General features: G+C 36.1%; 3 protein-coding genes across 4 annotated transcripts; all 3 read right to left on the reverse strand.

Moving 5' to 3' along the window:
- Positions 1–51: 51 nt before the first annotated feature.
- LOC148958091 (N-acetyltransferase 9-like protein) lies at positions 52–4,366 on the reverse strand. 2 transcript variants are annotated; one of them, XM_089113608.1, is made up of 7 exons: positions 3,121–3,280; positions 2,607–2,716; positions 2,141–2,197; positions 1,348–1,428; positions 999–1,058; positions 793–887; positions 52–204 (listed from the first exon to the last, which is right to left on the reverse strand). In XM_089113608.1, the coding sequence occupies exons 1-7, from the start codon at positions 3,195–3,197 to the stop codon at positions 76–78; spliced, it is 609 nt and encodes a 202-aa protein (XP_088969734.1). In that variant the 5' UTR covers positions 3,198–3,280; the 3' UTR covers positions 52–75. The 2 variants fall into 2 exon arrangements, with proteins under 2 accessions (XP_088969734.1, XP_088969736.1); XM_089113610.1 differs by lacking the exon at positions 1,348–1,428 and having other exon boundaries at positions 3,121–4,366.
- A 121-nt stretch (positions 4,367–4,487) lies between these two features.
- Positions 4,488–7,428, reverse strand: LOC135692222 (ATP synthase peripheral stalk subunit d, mitochondrial). Its single transcript, XM_065210297.2, has 6 exons — positions 7,235–7,428; positions 6,464–6,560; positions 6,247–6,318; positions 6,095–6,157; positions 5,415–5,456; positions 4,488–4,745 (listed from the first exon to the last, which is right to left on the reverse strand). The coding sequence occupies exons 1-6, from the start codon at positions 7,354–7,356 to the stop codon at positions 4,650–4,652; spliced, it is 492 nt and encodes a 163-aa protein (XP_065066369.1). The 5' UTR covers positions 7,357–7,428; the 3' UTR covers positions 4,488–4,649.
- A 1,568-nt stretch (positions 7,429–8,996) lies between these two features.
- On the reverse strand, positions 8,997–13,961 carry LOC148958092 (uncharacterized). The gene is made up of 2 exons (XM_089113607.1): positions 11,309–13,961; positions 8,997–9,725 (listed from the first exon to the last, which is right to left on the reverse strand). Exons 1-2 carry the CDS (start codon positions 11,439–11,441, stop codon positions 9,076–9,078), a joined length of 783 nt encoding a protein of 260 aa, XP_088969733.1. The 5' UTR covers positions 11,442–13,961; the 3' UTR covers positions 8,997–9,075.
- Positions 13,962–14,342: the final 381 nt, after the last annotated feature.

The following is a 14,342-nucleotide window of genomic DNA, read 5'->3' on the forward strand; positions in this document are numbered from 1 at the left end:
AAGAGAAGGCAAAAATTGTTTGATTCTACTGAGAATTGAGATCCAATAAGACACTTTTTTGATACAAGAGTCATGTTAATTCTCTTCAATGGGATAGGTAGCAATACATAGACATGAAAGTTTAGTTGCAAATTTATCATAAAATGACTCTTTGCTGATTTGAATTTCAAAAGTGGACTGGTTAAAAATTGCTGTTTCCTTTATCTAAAACAAAATTAATAGCTTTGTGTTACAGAGAAAGGGTGGTAATTATGATAATATTGTATGTTGGGATAAAGGAAAGATTAAGAAAGTTTTTAAAAATGCAATGATCAACATTTTTCCACAATTTATGCCTCTTGATGAAAAGTTATTTGGAATAGACCTAATTTTGCAGGGAAAGCCACCAGCCTTTGCAAATAAAAATCAAAGGGTGCTGACAAGACCAATTGCTCAGACACATCAAATGAAAAAGGGGTGCATTAGTTTAAACTTGTTTTGGGTAAAATGCAGTAGGCTTTGCTAACTTTGTTTACGATTGAGATAAATCTGTGGAAAACATGTTTCCTTATGTTCAGTAAAATGCATTTAGTTTTTTAAAGACAAATGATATTAAAACATTCAGAATATGGAATGGCACTTTGACTTGTGGTTGATTAAAATTTGGCTGTTTGCCCTGATTTAATGATCTGTAATACTCTTGAATGACAAAAGCAAAAAGATATTTTTTTCAAAAATTATGGTTTGAAACAACTGTTGTTCTTTGATTCATGAACTAATGTATTTATTGTAAATGTAGAGAAATGCACAAACCTTGGCAAAACCCATCTTTAAAAATAAAGCAACGCTTTCTTTGTTGTAATTTCCAACTATTGCATTGAATTTCTTTATTCCAAGAGACATATTACCTGTGACAAAGAAACAACAAAGGTTTACTATTCATTAAACCTTTTAATGACTGGAATGCTACTTATAAAACTAGAAAATTATGATATTATATTTTCATATGGTGTGCATACCGTAATACAACATTGCCAAAACTGCCTCTGTGCCAATGCCACACCCCCTTGATGCTGGTTCTAGAAAAAATAATTTGTTCCTTGACAAAAAAATTGCTAGTAAGTTTTTATAATTGCTTCTTTACCATGATAAAGAATGAATTTTTCACCCATTTTTTATTAGCTCTTTGTTACTTATTTGCTCTTTAGAGATTTCTGCTGATTAATAAAAGAAAGTTTTTTAAGGAAGTAGTGCATCTGCCTATCTTTGAGAACCATTGAATCAGAAGAAAAACAATCAAGTATTCTAGACAACATCTCTCTAAAGGAATCATAGATAGCAAGTTGAGATATGGAAATATTGTTATACCTGCAACCATAACTTCTACTTCAGCCTCTGTTCTATCATCAGGATTATTTAAAAAAAGATTTACATCTCCAACCATGGATTCTAAAGGAGATCCAATTAAAACTGTTAGACATGTCAAAACTTATTATGATTATCATGTTGACTGGTGTTCAAATAAATCTACATTTTGAACTTCTGTGATGATAATGTCCCTGCACCTAATACAGTGAACACAGCACAGGTATCACAGAGCATGGGAACTAGGGGAGGGGGGGGGGGGTAATTTCTTCAGCAAAAATGCAAAATACTAAGAAGTGAACCACGAGTAAAGCCTATTTTAATTTGATTTTAGCCCCCACATAGTTTTAGACCTCCCGCTTTTCTCAGCACTCTGCGAGCCCTTAACACATTTGTTCAGATTGTCAAAGATGACTTCCAGATGTTTTTGTGGTATCTAAGATATTCATTCTCAGTGACATCTTACAAAACGATATAAATTTATTTGGATGTCTGTGTTTAGAGCTATTTCAGATCTTTTTAGACATTTTTGTTAAAATTAAGAAAGGTAAGTTTTTTGTTCGAGCAATGTTGATGTAATTTACAATTGTCAGAATACTCATCTGCTCTTTTCTTGTTGACAGTTTGATATAAAGCTCCTGCTGTTTTCCTTTTTAAGTTGTCTAACAAAATTTAGTTAGATTTGTGAAATCTTTATACTCGTTGTTTTTGATAGATTTAAGTTAGTAAGAATTTTGCTGTTAGAAGTATTTATTTAGAGCTTTCATAAAAGAAAGGTTTTGTCCTGTAAACATACCAATTTCATCTCTGTTCTTTTTCCACAGAGCTTTTGCAAGGATGATGAATGTACATTCTATAAATATTAATAAGAAATTAAATGGTTGATTTGAATGAATGAATAAATATATAAATGGAAAAAGCTAATTGCTACTGAAATAAGGTAATTGAAACAAAGAATAACAAAGCAGAATTTATTTTCATGAAATTGAGAAAAAATAAAGGAGAAAGTACCCCATCAAATTTCAAGGAAAACAAAGTTTTAAGAACTGGATGTTGCTATGCCAAAATTGTTAAACTAAGCCTTAAGGCAAAAGTTAATATCATCTCAGAAATTTCCTCAATTGCTTGCTGCTTGATGAAGCATCTCTTGAAACAGGTACATCAATTTTTATTTTGCCAAGAATTTTAACAAAACATACTAATATCATATGTGTAACAAAAAACTGTGATATGTGTAGAATTTCTGCTATGGAAAAACTCACTGTCAGCATCGTTGTACCATTTTTGCTGCATTTCATACTCTTGTTCTAATGAAAGCCTTTCAGAGGCAGTCTTTTCAAGTAGCTCTTCATTTTGCATCCATGTGTGATATCTAACACAAATTCTAATACATTATTTTCAAGTTTATTTATGTTTAGTTATAAGAAAATAAAATGGCAATGTTGTTACGTATTTTATTTTAGTACATTTATACATATGGATCAGCATGTGGTCTAGGCCACTGAGAAAAACCATGAAGATTATCGAGCCACATTATTGCATGTGAACTTCAATTTACAGTAAACATCTACAACAAGTGCACCAGTTCTTATCGATTCTTTCTGTGGTCCAAAAACCTTTACTGGGTCCAAAATTCCTTTCACGTGTACGATTTTATGTTTAAGTTTAATCTTGTTTTGGTATATTATTGAACCGTTGGAGGGGGGAGGGGGACGGTATATTTCTGTATTGCCAAGACAAACGAATAGGGAAGATATTTAGAAGACGATTTCTTACTTCCGAACATGCTCCTTTCGATATGGCACTAAAATCAGATTTCTTCCGTGGATTACAGTCGACGCATTTTCTTTCATTGTGCGAGGCTCTAGGGCCTCTATTCACCATGTGTTCTTGGAAATAATGCAGTCAGCAGTCTCGTTTTCAGTTTGAAAGGAGGGGGGGCGGGGTAGCGAATCAATTGATAATTTAACAATGCACCGCAGAAAGGAAATGAAATCCAAGGGAATTAAAAAAAAATGCCCAAACCCTGCCTCTTTTTCTTTGAATCCTGAGTAAGGTCGAAGTTTGAAAAAATTACAGTTTGAAATAAAAAATCTTCCAAAGGTAAGTGGGAAAACGTACAACAAATAAATTCAGAGAACAAGATGTGTCTGACATGTTTAAATTAAAGTCAGACGAAAGTAAAATTAGGAAACTTAGAAAAAATGCATATGTATACAGCAAAAGATAATTGCCAAATTTAATCAAAACATGAAGCAAAGAGAAAAAGAGAAAAGGTTACTACCATTTCAGAAGATTTCAATATGGGTTTAAGGAATATCTTAACAGCAAAACATGGCTACAAACATAGCTATGACTGAGCAAAAAGCAAACAATAAATGAGAATTTAATTAAGTTTTGTAAAAAGTCTTTGGCACATGTAATTTTTAGTGTTTTAGTGATTATTGATGTTATGGCCCAAGAAAGTCCTTATCACTTGCTCCCGGGGAATCATCCTTGTGAAGTTAAAGTCAATGTCTCAGGTACTCGTCAGTGTCTTTGTTAAATGAGTAATAAACGGAAGGAGATAAGAATCAGCAAAAATGTAGAGTCAAGTTTGTTCATAGCTTCAAGGGATAGGTTGTACCATTTAAAATGGAATGGTTGCACAAATCAAATGTAATTCAATTTCCTTAAAATGATACTTTATTGATGTCTCTAAATATTATATGAAAGATTTGCTATATTTCTTTATATAAATTATCCAAGGGTAGCAAAATTGGCACTCATCCTCTTCAATTAGTCATGATCACATCAATATTTTATAAATTTCAGGAGTTTGAAACAAAAAATTTTTGTACCACATCGAGAGATTGGTTGAACTTTTTCAAACTGAAGTGAAAATTAGCCTGTGGTACTATACTGCACATGACGTCTTTCCTGGAAATTCTGTGTTTGTGCTATAGTAACTGCTACGAAACAGAGATTTGGCGAGATATGTTACTAAATGGAACTTTTGTTGAACAACAACAGAGAGCTTCATGTTGAATGTCTACACAGTTACTTAAACAAACAAATTGTATCCCTGAAATGTGGTAAATAAATCTTTGATTCATGCTTACTTCAAATTCTTGAGAATCAAGAGCAAGAAAATACACTTGGAATATGACTGTTTCTTTTCTTCAAATAATGGACAAATTTAACATTCTTTGCTTTCAAACTTGTTGCAAATCAAACCATTTACTATACTTTGTTGGATAATACAAACAGGAGCAAACATTTGGGGTGATTTCAAAGCTCTTTCAAATTAAAACAAAATTGGGAAGTCACTTTCCAACGCCAGTGAGGTACCATCTGTGGTTTTTAATATCATCATCTATTTTTGCCTTTAGCTCTGGTTTATCAGCCAAGTAATCATCAATCTATACAAGAAAGGTAAATATTCATAAAATATTATGATGAGTTACTTAGACTTAATTAATTTAAAACAATTCTCCATGATCAGAAGCACAACTAATATTTATCCAAATATTAATCATAATTCTAAGCATAAGATAAAAATAGATTTAAAATCAAAATTTAAAGGCATTTGACACACAGGTAAAAGTGGCTTACAGCCACTCAACCATCAGCGTTTGTCAAATCAAATTGCGCACAGAGAAAAGCATGTGAACAGTTTCTGCCTTTCTGCAAATCGGTGAAATCCTAGCACACAGTGGTTTCATGTGAGCAGTTTCCAATTCATTTGTCTGTTAGTAAATTATTTCTGGGATTCACTGTACTTATGCATGTCAAATGCCTTTAAAAAAACATCAAAGATTGAACTTAAAGTAAAGAGTTAGTGAACGGATACTCATCAAGCCCTTTAATACGCTAATTAAGTGACAGGCTACAAGCCTACTGGAAGCATTGAAAGGAATTGCTACCGCTACTTATTCCATCGTTGACATTAGTATTTTGTCTACCTTACAAGTGTAAGTCATACTCAGAAATGTTGTGAGCATTTAAACCCACCACTATAATATTAACATGTCTTGAAAAAATGGTTTCTAAAAAACAAACAAGCAGTGCACAGATTGATGCATTCTTACCGTCATTTCATCAAATGGTTTCTCAGCTTTCAATTTATTTAGCTACAAAAAACAAAATATCTTTAAATAAAATAAAAAAGAAATTGGAACATTGTCAAAGAAGTATATACATACTTCAGTAGCATGTGTAGGGATTCCCCTATTTAGTGCTATTTTAGAGATTCCTTTAAGGAAATCTTTATCAATACCAATATACGTATCTCCAGTTTATGGATCATTTTTGAAAACTACAAGGAACAAAAAGCAGACAAAAAACAAGGCTGGTTCTGATATACCAGCTTTGTATTGTCTGTCACTTGCTTTGGTCACAAAAGATGAGTAGAGTTTTGTTAATTGATGAGACATTTATGCCTCACAATTTACCATTTTGCGTGAGTGATCAAATGCGCACATGGTCGAGTATGCGTGAGTGCTGACGTGATCATGAGTCATCTCGAGCATCAAACAAAAAGGCCTGCATTTGAGCTCAATTTAGAAACTAAGGTGCTAGGTGCTCGTTTCTTGCCAACTTCAATGATTTCATACATTGAAAATGGTATAAGCCAATATGAAGACACAAAATTTGACCCAACCTTGCCTGTTAATGGATACAAGAATCCTGTTAATGATACAGTGGATTTTTGTGTTCTTATTTTGTGAAAGTTTGCAGAATTACAACAAAATTCAATCATTGAACAAACCTCTGCTTGAAGGTGTGCTACCCTTTCATTTGCTTCAGTAACTTCCCTTTTAATTTCTGTCTCCTAAACAAAACATAAAAGAGTTGAAAAAATTGACCAAGTTCACAGGCAAGTTAAAGTACAATATTCAAAAAATTATTTGCCAAACCTACCATTTCAGCTTTGTGGGCCTCAATTTTGACAGATTCTGTATCTTTTGGGTATGGAACACTCAAGGCCTCATACTAAAAGAAGAGAGGATGCATTAGAACAAAATAAATTTATCAATTGAGTTGCACACAAGCAAGTGTGTATCTAATAATAAAGTAGGTATGAACAGCTTCTAAAATCTTACATTTTAGCTCCAAAATAACAACATAAACATCATACCTGCTTTTTGAAAGTCTCAACAAGTCCTGGTTTGGCAATAGTTTTTGCAAAAAAGTCCCAATCAATTGTTGGTGGTTTGTCAGGGATGGAGGTCAGGCTAAAAAGGGTAGGAAAAATAAAGACATTGAAGAAATACAAAAATATATGACATCATGACAATGTTAGATTTATGCACATACTCAATGGCAACATTGTATTATAACTGCAGAAAAATCGGAGGCACTCTAACCTTTAGAGACATTTTGACAAACTTTTGTCTTGCATTACCCAATTTTAAAACAAGGCAAACTACCCATAGTCATTCATATCCTGACATTTGTCTTTCACAATGTATTTATCAGTGTGCAGAATAACATACTTTATATATATATTTATGCTTATACTCATCAACATATATATTATTTCAAGCAACTTTGGGGTGTCTATAGCCAGAGTCTATTGAATACACAAAAAGTATTCATGCTTTTATTATACAGTGGAAATATGAAGAGAGGTTTTCTAATCAATTTTACTGTTCAAATTTATAGCTTATTATATTCCTAATGGCTTGAAAATTGGGGTAAAGGTTTATATACAAAAACAGTGCTTAAACGTTCCAACAAGGCAAAAATACTTTCGACTAAAACGGTTTTGTCTGTTTCAGAGCTTGAGATACAAGAAAGCATGCTTTCATCGAAAGAAGATAAAATCAATAATAATAATAAAAATATCTAAAGAAAGACCGTAAACAGACAATCATGTTGGTAATATCAAGTATCTTTGATCAGTTACCCAGAGCGTAGGTTTTCAAATTTAGATCTTAGTCCATTGAAATCTGCTCTAGCAGCTACTGGAACCTTCGTAGAGAGTGCTATCCAGTCGACAGCTAACTGACCGGCTTTTCGAGCTGCCATTTTGAGATATCGAACAGCCTGCTTCTTGCTCCGACTCCCTTTAATGCTTCAGTACGAGCAAGGCTTAGGCCACTAGACTCGGTTGCATTGTGGGTAAACGCAACAGCAACTACAAAGCAGAAGTTGGACGGGGACGTTTTGGGACGCCTGTTAGTGAGACTTCAGTCAGTTCTTTCATTCGTCAAATTTTCGTTTTCTTTGCAGATCGTAATGAAGAACTGAGGTCAGAAGGGGCGAAGAACCCAACTGTAACAGTATGGTCGGAAATACATGGGCAGCTCCCACCCCCCATTTGTATAACACAAATATTTGTATGATAATTGCCCCTGCTTCCGACGACCCTGTGTAAAGCTAAAAAGTTATTATATCGGAAAACTCTCTATCTTTTCGGAATATACCATGCTGTCTTAGACAGTCTGTCTATCACACTTTTTCCTAAAAATAAGCAGTAAATCAAAGTTCAGGCTGACTGTTCTTATTTTCTTTGAAAATCTGAGGCTGGATTATTCTTAATTTGTTCTTAAATTAAAATGTTGTAAGCTGTGCCATCGCTAGATTTTTCGTTCTTGAGAGGTGTTCAGGCCTCATTTGCTAACAAAGTGAGCGAGACAACCTTCATTTGCCGAAAAGTTTGAATATTCACCGAATAAGCACTCATACCTGGCTAAAAATCATCGTTTTGAGATAAAATGTTGTTCAAATTGCATTTAACAGCAGCTCAGCCTCAGCTTGTTCTTAATTTGTTCCTAACTTTTTAAAACTAATTAAAAAAAGAGTGTATTTATCCAATTGGTACATTTTTAGAGCAAAGGTCTTAAAGCTGCATACGAAGATTGTATTCTGTCGCTCTGAAACTGATTGGCAATCTCATTTACTATTAAATTCTTTTTAGGACTTTGGTCTGAAATTCTCTTTTTCTCGCCCCTCGAATGCATTTTCCTGCCTCCGCTATTGGGTTGTTCCAGTGCTGGTGTAGCTTGCTTCCAGAATATTCCAGAATAGGGGGCCACATACCAAAAGACGATATTTTCCCGACAAACTAGGGATTTTGTGGACCAACTGAAGATTTACCGAACAACTCATGAAGAATTGAGGATGTCACAACACAACCCCACACCCTCGTTAGCTAGGCCTCGGAGTGGATCTGGGGCAGGGATAGATCTCGGGCAAGAGTAAAGATGTTACGTAAAATTGTTTATAGATATATGAAATTGTGGTGTGGTTCAAGTGGAAAAAAGTCCTAGAGAAGTTAATATTCTGATTGACAACACACTCACGCGGGCCGGACAGGAACATCAAAAGGGCGTCCTTTGCTTCAGCGGGCTCGCTTTTGCTTGCGTAAACGCGCTTTGGTTTCCTATTTTCAGGTAGGATTGACCTGGGAATGACAATATTTGTCAAGCACTTATAGAGAACCCAAATTTAAATCTTAATAAGAAATTAAAGCATGGAGAAAATAAGATATCCTCCCAATAAAAAAGCCAGTTAACTGAACTGCTGGGTTAAGAATGACCCTAAAAATTTTTTGAGTAAACGCAGTTTGAGAAAAAAATTTAACATCATATTGGAACCCGTATCGCCACATCTGGAAAAAAACAACAAAATTTAAAAGGCTGAATTTCAGCAGAAGAGAGACTCGCTCCAGCTTTTAGATGAGTTCCCACATTTTATAAAAAAATACTTATGTAGCAAGATGTATCTTATGCAGTGATTATTTTTTCAAGGCCTGTACGTTGCAAATTCGTTGAAATTTCCATATACTGCTTCGTGCAAAACTTGCTTAAGTCTAATTTCTACGCCAGTTCTTTCTCTCTCTGGAATTTTTTTCAGCATGGGTAATAAACTCAAAACAAAATGTCTGTCAAAGTCATTTTCCTCCCTTTCTCTTCTGTCGTTATCTTGCAGGAGCAGCTGTAGTTTATGCTTCTCTATGTCAACTTTCTCCATCTGAATAGCAATTAGTCCTTCTGCCTCACCATCCCTTTGATCTCTTCTTCGTTTTCTTTTATTCGCTACTTTTGGAAGGGCCGTAAAAACTGTTGCATCTTTTTTTGGGACAGTTTCTTCCCAAAGTAAAACGTTCTTTGTCTCCGACAGACTTTGCAATGAGGGTACAGGAGAAGTGACATTTGGCTCGTTGTCTACGGTTTCTGCTGATACAGCCGCAGTCGAAGCAGCTGTATGGTTGCCGGACAACATCTTTTCAACCATGGGATCTCTCAGAAAGAACATCATTTTGAAGAAGACCCACTTTGATAGGTACTGATCAACTGGCAGACTAGGATCATCCGATTTTCCGATTGGCACCTTTCTCAATTCGACACGAAAGTTGTCTCTAAGTGATTTCCATTTCTTCTTCACAATATCCACTGAAAAAAAAATTCAGTCAGTAAGTAGCAACTTCTCTCTTTATTTTAGGTTCATGGCTACAGATGAGCCTTATCATTCACTAGCACTCCAATTTAAGTTTCAACAGCTTCAGGAATTGTCAAGAGACAACAAAAATTAGTTGAGCCTGCTTACAGAAGAGGTTCATGCCTATTCCACCAAACGGCCTCATCATAAAATGCAAAAGAAAATTTTGGACAAGTAGATAACATGCATGTTTGAATAAGAAAATGCTGGACCAATCCTGCCAATAATGGGACAACTACCACAACTATTTTGATATTGTTTTCTACAAGCAGCATCTACATCTACTAATATTTTTTACTGTTCTGCGTCCAAGGTTTGGGAGATTCTACCCTGGGTACCAAAGCCAAAAAATTTCGAGCACATAAACAGAATCTTCTGTTTCCGCCCAGGGCAGTGCTGAGAAAAAGGGGGTCAGAGGGGTTACTGACCTAGGGGCTCAAGACTATAAGGGCCAATAAATAATATAATATAAAACTCAATTAGAATATACAACAAATTTTGAAAAATAACTCGGTTAGAAACTTATTAAACGGGTTTTGCTCGAAGTTAGTAATCGAGCGTATTTCATTTTTTAGGATTTTTTCAAATGCAAAGATTAAATTATTATAAAATGGCCAAAGAAGTAACAGCTAGTCAACACAACTTACAGGCACCACGGAGCAGGGGGCTGGGGGCTTTAGCCCCCTACTTTTTGCAAAAAATGCCAAACATTAAGTAATAAACTACCAGTAAAGCATTTTCTATACGATTTTAGGACCCCACAGTTTTTAACCCCCCCCCCCCACTTTTCTCAATGCTCCGCAGTGCATGATTTAGCCACTATAAATATTTACGAGAGAACAATAAGTGACCCTTTTCGACGAGTTTTCGCAAAATACAAAAACCCTCTTTCTGTTTTGCGAAAAAATTTGACGTCACCCCCGTCTTTTGCAAAGCACGCGGGTTACATCGGGAAGAAAACAGGAAAGTTGAGTAGGCCTTGTGGTGTGGGTGAAGATGTAACATAAATTTTAAAACAACACAGAAAGCAATAAAGCAAAAATAGGGATTACTTATATTGTCTTTAGCTGGCCTGGGCAATTCAAAATAGGGTCGTTCAGGACTTTCGTCTGGTGTGGGCTGGTTTTCGGGCCATTTTAAACAACTTATCGAAGAGTCGCAGTAACTTTTTCGACGTTTCATGTCAAAGCGTTCGCTTGGCCTAAAATAGCCTGCGTGCAGAAAGGGCCTACCTTCGAATGATTTTCAAGATCAAAAAGACTGTGGAGGGGAAATCGTGATCCAGTGGGAGCCGACCTGCATCAGGCTCTACGGAGTACCAATTTTAGCATTGATGTCAGAAACATTTAAAATTGACAATATACCTAGAAACATTTTCTCCGATCATTCTTATAAAAATGTAACTTTATTTGGAGTTTTTGCTCTTCTAGAGTTTTTGAGCAACAATGTTTATTTAAAAAAAAAATTTGAAATCTAATGTTCAATTTTATTTTATTCTATCGGCCTTTTGAATTCTGAGAAAATTGAAGATACAAACCTTTTAACCGCATTACTTCTGCGACCTCTGTCCAGCATTTTTCAGTAAAGCCCCTGTTACTGTGGTTGGGATTTTTAGGATCCCATAAAGCTGATCGTTTTTTCACTTCTGAAATAAGAAGTTCGAAATCCATCTTGTTCGCACGCGCATGTGAGTAACCAACTACAGTCTACTTGCCAGCCAACAAGCCTTTTAGTCTCAGCAAGCTGCTTTCCGCGTGCGATTATCTTTGGATCATGAACACTGCGGGGGATAGGCAAAACGGAAGTCGGCAAGCACGTTTAGGCGACTGTAAAAGGATTGTGTATTGTGGACGCAGCCAGCTTCTTTTCCTGCAATGAGGTGTATACCTCATTGTTTTCCTGTAACTAGGCCTTAGACCCGGGACCCATAAATCCGGGGTTCACGCTGGGCGCTTGATGAAGAGTGCGAGTTTATGCTTACTTGCTCCCACTTTTGGCTGTTCACACAGGCCGCTATTTGAAACTTGTGCTACGGCATTGTTCATGAGAATTCTTTTGTTTAAAATACGTTCATGTTTGTTGACAACTTGCTATTGACGGAGGCTGTTTTTTAAATCAGTTCGAGGTGAGTTCATGTTAGGCCGTAAGCTGTGTCAGATTTTTATTTGGTCTCGCTGCCCTCATTCCGGCACTACGTTTAATAAGCATTTTCCTGTGTGTTTTTTCGTGCTGATTACGAATCTTTTTGTTGTCAACTGTAAAAACCTGCAATTCTCTTGGAATTCAACTTCAAACTTCACTATTCCCGCGCTTAAGGTGTATAACATGGAATGCCGAAAGCCGATGCTGCTTAATTATTCTCGGCCCTATCTCACAGTCCGGGTAATACCTAAGTACCAATTGCTTTAAAATAAACATGGCGGTCGGCTAAACAAATGGATCGTTTTTTGATACATTCTTGACATTCTTGCTTTCCAGTAGCGGCACCAAGGGGTAGTATGGACGGTTATCCCCCCCATCCCCTCTTGCAAAACATTGTCCAGATATTCTCCTAAAATTGATGAAAAATGCACTGGGTAGGGGCAGGTCATATTTTTCAAAATTTGTCTATGAAAATGCATCTGGCCTAAAAAACAATTAAAATGAGACAGTAAAGGCGTAGTCTCCTGGGTCAGGCCCATTACCCTCCCACTCTGCTACAGCTGGTGCCACCACTGTTTTATTCTTAACGCGTTTATAAAGCTTAAATAGCTGAAATGTTTTTCATAAAATTATTGATTTCAACCTGATTTAAGAAAGTAAAATACAAAAATCATAAAGGGATGACGTCATTAACTATTCAAAACCTGTATACGAGATTACAGGGCCGCAGAGATAATTTATGGGCCCCGGGTCAGGACAAAAATTAAATTATAAGGCATGCCTAAAGCAGACGCTTCTAGGAGGTATGGGGAATGCTCCCCAGAAATTTCTGAAAATTATGGTTGCTTAAACTGCTAGGGTGGCTATTATGGTTGCTAAAATTGTCATGGTGGCTAAACTGCGCCGGTGGCAATGGTGTAGATAGAGGGGGCCAGAGAGAGCAAAAACACTACTATACTACTATATTGTCGGAAAACCTCTGCTCTTTTCAAAAATCTAACATGATTCTATGTTTATCTAAATGCTATGTTTTGATGGAAAAAATTTGAATCTAAATAAACATAAGAATATTCAATATATCAAATGATCTTTTTTCAGTTCTGATATCGTTATGTTATGTTGAAATTTATGTGAAAGATATAGAAGCTTGTTAGATATTTGTCGGAAAATCCATGGTTCTCACCCCTCCTGTGAATTAGAAAGAAATAGAAAATAACAGGTACAAGATGATACGTTTAAATAACTGAGAATAAAAAACAAGTGGGTTATCGGCACAAGATTTAGGGATATGCGAACGCCATAGTGTAAATCTGTATGACATACATATTGCCCTGTATGTTACCCTGCAATCACATTTCGTAACATTCAGAAGCTTTTGAACTAGCCAACAAAGATGAGAAATTCTTAACAAAAATTTCTTCACGACTTCATGGACCTTTGTCATTATTGTCTCTATTATGTTTTGTTAATGTTGATGAGGAGGATGGATTATAACTTAGAAATTTTGTTCAATTGAGTTATTATTTATGGGCCCCCGGGTCAGTGACCCCCCTGACCCCCCTCTCCTCAGCACTGTACGAGAATAACCCGTACAGTATGAACAAGCTTACTCGCATTTGCCAACTGTAAGCTCGTTCATGCTGCTAACTACGGTGTTAACTACAAAAACAGATGGTTTTGACCATAATACATGATGATGTTGTGATGACGTCATCAACCGTTAAAAGGCATCTTCTCAGACACGAAGCGTTTGACAACGCTCTAAGTTGCACGTTTGTATACTAACTTAAAGTGATCTAGCTGGTGAGGGAAGTTTCTGTGTCAAGAAATGTTTTTTAAATAATTTGACTGTATCGATGACGTCATAAAACCTAGAAATTATTGACCCCCGTATCTCACGAGATGCATGTTTGTCAGAGTGACAACAACTGATTTTATATTAAGTAACACATTATAAACAAGAAAAAACAGTCGTGAAGTTGTGCCCGGATCCGGGCAACGAAAATTGATTTTGGAGCACCTTTTTTGGTCACAGCTTACGGCCTAGTGATCAATGTCAGGCCTACCACTGCAGCACAAAATTCATGACTCTGACACGACGCCGGATTGGCTTTTACATCCAAATCCGAAACGATACGATAAGCGGAGTGGTTACATTGGATAAAATGCGATGCGGAGTATTTTGGATTGACTTTCATTCCGGTTCAGTGGCGGCTCCAGCCTGGGTTTTTAAGAGGGGGGGGGAGGGACAAAAGGTGTTTTCAGGACCACGCCCTTTTAGACCACGCCCTTTCCCCCTCATTGAAACATTTTCTTCAGGAGGATACAACTTTTGTCTCCCAAGAAATGTGACGATCTAGATAACGCACCTATCCCCCCCCCCCCAAGTTTTCTCATCAGATTTGCAAGAATCTCAAGGACCGACTTTC

This window comes from Rhopilema esculentum, chromosome 18, assembly GCF_057945365.1.
Source record: "Rhopilema esculentum isolate cy_ngs chromosome 18, ASM5794536v1, whole genome shotgun sequence".
NCBI lineage: Eukaryota > Metazoa > Cnidaria > Scyphozoa > Rhizostomeae > Rhizostomatidae > Rhopilema > Rhopilema esculentum.